Raw genomic sequence first — 8,914 nt, 5'->3', positions numbered from 1 at the left:
ATGTGGAAAGTCTTCTTGGGGCCTGGGATGGGGGTGAGGGAGGAGGTATGGGGGCAGGTGTAGCACTTCCTGCGGTTGCAGGGAAAAGTGCCGGGTGTGGTGGAGCTGGAGGGGAGTGTGGAGCGGACAAGGGAGTCACGGAGAGAGTTGTCCCTCCGGAAAGCAGATAAGGGTGGGGAGGGAAAGATGTCTTTGGTGGTGGGGTCGGATTGCAGGTGGCGGAAGTGTCGGAGGATGATGCGTTGGATCCGGAGGTTGGTGGGGTGGTACATGAGGACGAGGGGGATTTTTTTTGGTTCTTATTGCGTGGACGGGGTGTGAGGGATGAGGTGCGGGAGATGTGGGAGACACGGTGTATGTCTAGTTTTATTTCCATTAGTCATGTCCACCACATAACAGTCTGAGTTGCATGTTAGCCATTTTGAAGAACAGTTAAGAATCAACTAAAAATGAAAACAGTTTTGGAAATATTCAGCAGGTCTCAGTATCTGTCGAGAGAAGAACAGCGTTAACACTGAGTCAAGTATACTCCACTTTAGCATTCAAATTTTTCACTTGGCGTGAAATAATTTGATATGTTTGGGGGACGTTATTTACAGTTAGTGAGGGCAGCAAAGGTATTGATACAACAAATATTGTGTCAACAGTTTGCAACGAAAATAAAAATGAAGAGCACATGAGAGGCCAGAGGGAATCTTCCAGATGAAGAGAGATTACTGGAGACAGTAAAAGTCATAGAGCCCTTCTGGCCAAAGAGGTGCATGCAGAGGGGGAAGTAGCAGAGGTGGAAGTACCGAGCTTGAAATTGTTCCACCAATGAATCACACTGGACTCAAAACAGTAACTCTGTTACTTCTCCAAGAATGCTGCCAGACCTACTATTTCCAGCATTTTGCTTCTATTTCGGACTCCTAAAATCATCAGTACTTTATTTTCATTCTTTAAGAATCAACCATATTGGTGCTGGGCTGAAGTAGCACATAGGATAAGGATGGGTCAGGGTTCAGTAAGGATGGGCATCAGTGAACCAGAAAGGTTTCACTTCACAGTTAGATTGTCTTTACCAGCTTTTGATTATAGATTTATTCAATTTAAATACCCCAGCTGCTGTGGCAGAATTAGAACTCCAACCCCAAAGTTCTTCGGACAAACCTAAGAATGTTTAGATGCTTTAAATAACACTTACCAGCAGAGAGCCTTACTCACATCCTCAACTGACTACTCAGACATCATGGAGGTCGTAAGATGCCGGTTAAAACAAAGTTTGCTGTATGTCTAGTTTTATTCCCATTAGTCATGTCCACCACTTAGAAGCATATCTATTCTGCTATCATTTCTGACTGATCAACAATTAAACCAGGAGAGTGCAATCCCATTCAGCAGAACAATGGCATAATCAAATTTATACACAATTAGAACATGAATTTTTTGGAAGTATTATTTCTTCCTAACTAAACAAACAAAAAAACCCAGGATTTTATTGTCTTTTGTTACCAAGTTTTAACAGTCAAGAAAGATGGATAAAGAACAATTTGTGTTAGAAATAGAATTTTGATGTAAACAATGGTTACATATACTGATCATATAAATAAACCAAATTGTAAAGGAATGTCAACCAAACTCTGAACAGAATATTACACATGCAAGCATAACAGTCAGTACAACAGATCTGTAAGCATCAAATATACAAGTTCATAAGCTATGGGGGCAGAATTAGGCCATTCGGTCCATTGAAGTCTGCTCCGCCATTCGATCGTGGCTAATATGCTCCTTACCCCCATTTTCCTGCCTTCTCCCCATAACCCTTCAACCCATTACCAAGTAAAAATCTGTCTAATTCCTCCTTAAATTTACTCACTGTCCCATCATCCACCACACTTTGGGGTAGCGAATTCCACAGATTCACAACTCTTTGGGAGAAGTAGTTTTAAATCTGCTACCCCTTATGCTAAGACTATGACCTCTCATCCTAGAGTATCCCACAAGATGAAGCATCTGCTCCATGTCTATTTTATCTATACCTTCTTTCATCTTGAATACCTCAATTTGATTACCCCCATTCTTCTAAATTCCAGAGAGTATAGGCCTAAACTGTTCAATCTCTCTTCATACGACAAACCCCTCATCTCTGAGATCAATCTAGTGAGCCTCCTCTGAACTGCCTCCTCTGAACTGCCTCCAATGCCACTACATCTTTTCTCAAATAAGAGGACCAAAACTGTGCACAATACTCCAGGTGCATTCTCACCAATGCCTTGTATAGTTGCAACAATACTTTCTTGCCTTTATATTCTATTCCTTTAGCTATAAAAGCCAACATTTCGTTCGCTTTATTTATTACCTACTGTACCTGCATGCTAGTTTTCTGTGACTCATGAACGAAGACACACAGATCCCTCTGCACTGGAGCATACCGAAGTCTCTCCCCATTTAGATAATAGGTCGCATTATCATTTTTCTGACCAAAATGCATGATCTCACACTTATCCACGTTGAACTCTATCTGCCACATTTTGGCCCAGTCTCCTACCCTACTATATCCATTTGTGAGGTTCTTATTTCCTCATTGCAATTTACAGTCCCGTCTATTTTTGATCATCCACAAATTTGGCTACAGAGCCTTCTATCCCTGTATCTAAGTCATTAATGTAGATTGTAAATAGCTGGGGTCCAAAGACCGAACCTTGTGGCATCCCACTATCTACTTCTTGCCATCCAGAAAAGAAAACATTTATCCTGACTCTCTGTGATAAAGATTTCTCTCTGAAAGATACTGATCAGTTTGGGTTCAGTAAGGGTAAAAGGTCAGCCATAGTCCTACCAGACCACAGGGCTGCTCTCTCATTATAGGAAGGTAACTGGTGGTGGTTTATTCTGAGGATCACCACACCTCAGGCAAGGGGAGAGTCCTTCATGGTAATCTCAGCCAGTATGGGAACTGAACCCATGCTGTTGGCATCAATTTGCATTGCAAACTAGCCATCCTGCCAACTGAGCTTACTGACTCTCAAGTTCAGAACTTACCCACTGGATTCGATCTATATTTAATATAATTGTTTGGCATTTTTAACTGAAATATATATTTTATGTTTTGATGATCATTGTAACTTCCCTTGTATGTTAAACTTACAAAAACAATAAAACATAGTCTTAATGGCACTGCTCTAAAGAATACGCAGGGACGGAGGGACCCAGGATGCATTTCTATCAATCTTAGAAGGTAACAGGCATTTTGACAGTTGTTAGAAAGGCTAATGCAAACTTGGGCTTCATAAACAGAGACATTCAATATGAAACCAGGGATGTTTTGCTAAACCTTTATAAAGATCTGGTTACACAATAACTAGTCACAGTATTTATGTCAAGATTCTGGTCAGCACACATTAGGAATAATGCAAGGGTCTCTGAGAGTAGGTGCAGTGGAGATCTATCAGAATCGTTCCTGAAATGAAAGATTTTAGCTACATGGTTGGGCTTGAGATGCTGGGATTGTTCTTTTTTGAGGTTGTTGAGTTGCTCGCCACACTGGCTTTTTCTCGTTCAGACGCGTCATCGCCATGCTAGGTGACATCATCAGTGGAGCCTCCAATGAAGCGGTGTAATTCTACTCCGCTTGGAATTTATACTGTTTGGTCCGTTATGGTGAGTAGTGTCATTTCTGGTTTTGACCAGTATGGATTTATATATGGCGTCCAATTCTATGTGTTTGTTGGTTGCATTACGGGTGGAGAACCATGCCTCTAGGAGTTCCCATGTGTGTCTATGTTGGGCTTCAGCTGCTATGGTTACCTTGACCCAGTTGAACTGATGGCCTTCATTATCTGTACACTCATTGTCTGTACGTTCACCTGTACGTCCGCCAACCTGGTCTACAGTTTCATTGTTCCCGATGTGGTCTCCTCTGCATCAGAGACCAAGCACAGACTTGGTGACCAATACGTGGAGCATCTGCGCTCTGTACGCTATAATCAACAGTACCTTCTGGTTGCCAACCATTTTAACCCCCCCCTCCCACTCCCTGGGTGACATTTCCATCCAGGGCCTCCTTCAGAGCCACAGTGACACAACATGTAAACTGGTGGAACAACATCTCGTATTCCGCCTTAGGAGTTTACAGCCTGATGGCCTCAACATAGAATTCACCAGTTTCAAAATCTCCCCACCCCCAGCCTCATCCCATGTCCAACCCTCCCTCTCATCCCTGCCTTCTTGACTTGACACAACCTGTCCATTTTCTTTCTCACCTATTTGCCCCACCCTTCCCATGACCTATCTCCACAACCTAATACCTGCATCCACCTATTACCATCCCACCTACCTTCCCCCAACCCGACACCCTCCTTCTACTTATTTCCAAGCTCCCTTCCTCCTCCCCAGTCCTGAAAGGTGTAAACTCAAAAGATCGACTTTCCTGTTCCTCTGATGCTGCCTGACGTGCTGTTCCTCCAGCTCCACATTGTATTGACTCTAACTCCAGAATCTGCAGTTCTTGCTGTCTCCGATAGACGTGTGTAAGATTACAACAGGTTTAGATAAGATAGAAAAAGAAAAGTTATTCTAGGAGACACAGATTTAAGAATTTGTGCAAAATATACCAGTGGATATACTGAAGGACTTTTTTTAAAATGCAATGCGTGGTGACGATCTGGAATTTGCTATCCACAAGGGTAGTGGAAATAGAGGCGAAAATGAATTCAAGAAGGTAATTGGGTAATCACTTGAGGAGAAAACTTGCCAGATAATGAACAGGAGAATGATATTCATTGGGTTGCTCTATGGAGAGCTAGCTTGGACCGAATGAGCCAACAGGCTACCTTCTCCACTTCAATGATTCCGTTCCTAATAACTTAAGTTTGTTTCAGGACAATAAATAATCAAATTCATAGATAATTTGAATTAATTGGTTGCAGTCCAAATCGCCATGTGCCCTCCAGTCAGTGAAGATTTGTTTTGGAAAACTGTCAAGTACAGGATGTGATAGAACTTTTATAAAGTATTAAGCGAGAAAACACTCCCGTTTAAGAGAAATTAAATCTAGTAATTAAACAGAATCTATAAATTAACTGCACATTTATTCATGCTTTTGACAAAGAAACTCACCTCGCCTTTCTTCACAGTCATGGACTGTCTCCTGGGAGTGATTTCCTCATTAATGCTTGACAAGAAGTTCTGTGAAATACGGAGGGCATCTTGTAGCAAAGGATGATCTGGGTGACCAACTGGTGTGTGTTTTAATAAATCCTACAGAAACATAAGATAGTCAATTAGACTGTAGGTCAGAACAGAACCAAAGGACATTTCTGCTTGCACATAAGGTAATCCATTGAGATCCAATGTAGATCTCATTAAAATTACCATCAGAATGTGCCAAAAGGGACATCATATATATTGACTACTATATTACAATATAGCCACAGAATATGGTCAACTAGCTCAAGGTGGGGCAAGGGTCAGAGGAATAATGGAAATAGAAGTACACCACCACCCAGATGTTGGAGAGCATGTAAAAATGGAAGCTCAGCTTAGCTTGGAATCAAAAAAAGTGTCAAGGTTGGAAAGGTCTGGATTAAACAAAAACAGTGGGAAGGGCTGGGGAGAGCATATAGCCCGCAGCAAGGGGAAAAGATGAGATCCTCGGTCTTTCCAATTTCTAAAACGAGAAAATGGCACATAAAACAGACAATGTTGTGCAAATACTTTAACAGCAGAGAGGTACTGGAGGAGTACAGAGAAAATGAGAGACAGATAGTGAAGAAATAGGATATGTGGAAAATGATCCATTTGTAGGTGATGTTAACAAGTTACAGAACATGAATGTGGAAGGAGGGTTAAGGCTGGATCCTTAGGGTTTTGATGTATACTTGTGTGAAGGCAGGAAGCAAAGCCAATTCTGGGGATCCTGTGATTGATGCTGAATTGGTAAAAAAAAAAAAGTCGTAACCATTCCATTCTTGGGCCATAATTTTATAGGAACAAGACAGCAGGTGTTGAGATTTTGATTTCTGGAGTTCCACTAAGAATTACTGGACAATATAAGTTCAAAGAAAACTAATGAATGGAAGGAGGAATATGTCAGCTGGAATCGGGGTGGAGGAGTTCAGTATAGAATCAGAGAATCCCTACAGTGTGGAAAGAGGCCATTCAGCCCATCAGGTCTGCACTGACTCTCCGAAGAGCAACGTACCCAGACTCAGCCCCCCACGCTATCCCCATTATCCCACTTTTACCACAGCGAGCACACCTAGCCTGCACATCCCCGAACATTATGGGATAATTTAGCATGGCCAACCCACCTAACCTGTACATATTTTGAGAGAGTGAGAGGAAACTAGATCATCTGGTGGAAACCAACGCAAACACAGGGAGAATGTACAAGCTCCACACAGACAATAACCCAAGGATGGAATCAAACCTGGATCCCTGGCACATGAGGCAGCAGGGATAACCACTGAGCCACCATACCACCCAGTCATAGGCTGTTCCTAATTGTTATTGGTAATATATTTCATATGCACATGGTTTTTGAAGTTGGTTGGCTTGTCGAGCTGGTTTGTTGTTCCGCAGACATTTCGTTACCATGCTGGGTAACATCATCAGTGAGGCCTCCGATGAAGTGTCAGTGTGTTTTCCTGCCTGGTTTTTAAACTCTGGAGTCTGTTGAGCTGGATTGCCTCACTTCCGGTTTTCCTTCATAGTGGAGTGTACATGGGGTCGAGTTCTATGTGTTTATTAATGGCTCGTGGAGTGCCAGGCTTCTAGGAATTCCCACGCCTGTCTCTGTTTAGCTTGTTCCAGGATTTTGGTGTTGTCCCAGTCGAATTGGTGGTTCTCCTTATCCATGCGGATTGAGATGAGTGAGTACTGGTTGTGTCTTTTTGTAGCCAGTTGGTGTTCATGTACCTTTGTTGTTAGTTTCCTTCCTGTTTGTCCGATGTAGTGTTTCTCACAGTCTCTGCATGGGATCTTATAGATGACAGATGTCCTGTCCATGGCGGGGAATGGGTCTTTAGTTCGGGTGAGCAGTTATCGTAGGGTTGATGTGGGCTTGTGTGCCACTCTGATGCCCAGCGGTTGTAGGAGTCTTGTGGTTAGTTCCGATGTGCTCCTGATGTAGGGTAGTGTGATGAGTGTGTTGGGGCGTGTAGTATCTTCCTGATGTTGTTTGTGTAGGCATCTTCTGACCCAGCTTTTTGGATATGCATTATCCTTGAAAACGTGGAAGAGGTATTCTTCTTCCTCTTTGCCTAGTTCTGTGTTGCTGTAGTGTGTTGTTGCCCGTTTAAATAGTGTTTGCACGCAGCTTCGTTTGTGTGTGTTGGGATGGTTACTGTTGAATTTTTTGACACATGATTTTTGGCACAATGCTTTAACAGAAGACGACAGTACCATTGCCTACTTACAAAAAATTAACCCTATCAGCCTTCGCATAATTCTGGTGAATCTATAAAGCCTTGTATCCCTGAAACATGACTTTTAGCCCCTTGTATTCTCATTCTCCAGATATAAAAGCCAACATTTCATTATCCTTGTTGATTACAAAATTTGCTTGACAGTAGAACACAGAGGGTGGTGGTAGAGGGTTATTTTTCAGACCGGAGGCCTGTGACCAGCCGTGTGCCACAGGGATCGGTGTTAGGTCCACTATCATTCATCATTTTTCTAAACGATTTGGTTGAGAATTTAGGAGCTACGGTTAGTAAGTGTGCGGATAATACCAAGATTGGTAGAATAGTAAGTTTGCGGATAATACCAAGATTGGTGGAATAGTGGACAGTGAAGACGGTCATCTCGGAATGCAGTGAGATCTTGATCAACTGGGCCAGTGGGCTGAGGAATGGCAGATGGGGTTTAATTTAGGTAAATGCAAGGCATTGCATTTTAGTAGGTCAAACCAAGGGAGGATTTGACTTATAAAATTCTAACAGGACTAGACAGGGAGGATGTTCCCGATGGTGGGTGTGTCCAGAACCAGGGGTCACAGTACCAGGATTCAGAGTAGATGATTTAAAATGGAGATGAAGAGACATTTCTTCACCCAAAGAGTGGTGAGCCTGTCGAATTCATTACCGCAGGAAGTAGTTGATGCCAAAACATTGAATGTATTCAAGAGGCGACTACATATAGGCACTTGGGGCGAATGGGATCAAAGGTTATGGGAATAAAGCAGGATTAGGCTATTGAGTCGGACGATCAGCCATGATAGTGAAGAATGACACAGCAGTCTTGAGGAGCCTAATGGCCTTTTTCTGCTCCTATGTTTCTATGTAGGACTTACACAGTCAATGGTAGGGCCCTGGGGAAGGGGGACAATGGCCTGGTGGTATTATCGCTGGACTGTTAATCCAGAGACCCGGGTAATGTTTTGGGGACCTCGGTTCAAATCCCACCACTGCAGATGGTAGAATTTGAATGCAATAAATATATGGAATTAAGAGTCTAATGATGACCATGAATCCATTGCCGTTTGTCGGAAAAACCCATCTGGTTCACTAACGTCCTTCAGGGAAGGGAACTGCCTTCCTTACCTGGTATGGCTTACATGTGGCTCCAGACCCACAGCAATGTGGTTGACTTATAACTATCCTCTGGGCAATTAGGGATGGGCAATAAATACTGGCTAGCCAGCGACACCCTCATCCGGTGAACGAATTTAAAAAAATGTTATAGAACAAAGAGATCTAGGAGTACCGGTTCATAGCTCCTTGAAAGTAGAGTCAAGGGCAGACAGGGTGGTGAAGAAGGCTTTCAGCATGGTTGCTTTCATCGGTCAGAGCATTGAGTCTCGGAGTTTGGACATCTTGATGCAGTTGTACTGGATGTTGGTGAGGCCGCATTTGGAAATCTGCTGAGCTTTTTCCAGCATTTCTGTTTTTGATATGTTTGTATAAAATTGTTTTGGCTCATAGTACTGCCT

General features: G+C 42.8%; 1 protein-coding gene across 2 annotated transcripts in view; it reads right to left on the bottom strand.

The window, feature by feature from the left end:
- The window catches only part of si:dkey-91m11.5 (PH_BCR_vertebrate and RhoGAP_Bcr domain-containing protein), a 422,142-nt gene that overhangs the window by 222,313 nt on the left and 190,915 nt on the right, over nt 1–8,914 (bottom strand). For both annotated transcript variants that reach the window (XM_048611239.1, XM_048611240.1), the window contains exon 8: nt 5,101–5,241. In XM_048611239.1, the coding sequence (XP_048467196.1) occupies nt 5,101–5,241 (141 nt within the window). The remainder of the gene's footprint in view (nt 1–5,100; nt 5,242–8,914) is intronic.

Source organism: Rhincodon typus, chromosome 24 (genome assembly GCF_021869965.1).
Source record: "Rhincodon typus isolate 14 chromosome 24, sRhiTyp1.1, whole genome shotgun sequence".
Lineage (NCBI taxonomy): Eukaryota > Metazoa > Chordata > Chondrichthyes > Orectolobiformes > Rhincodontidae > Rhincodon > Rhincodon typus.
This window is presented reverse-complemented; position numbering and strand designations above follow the sequence as displayed.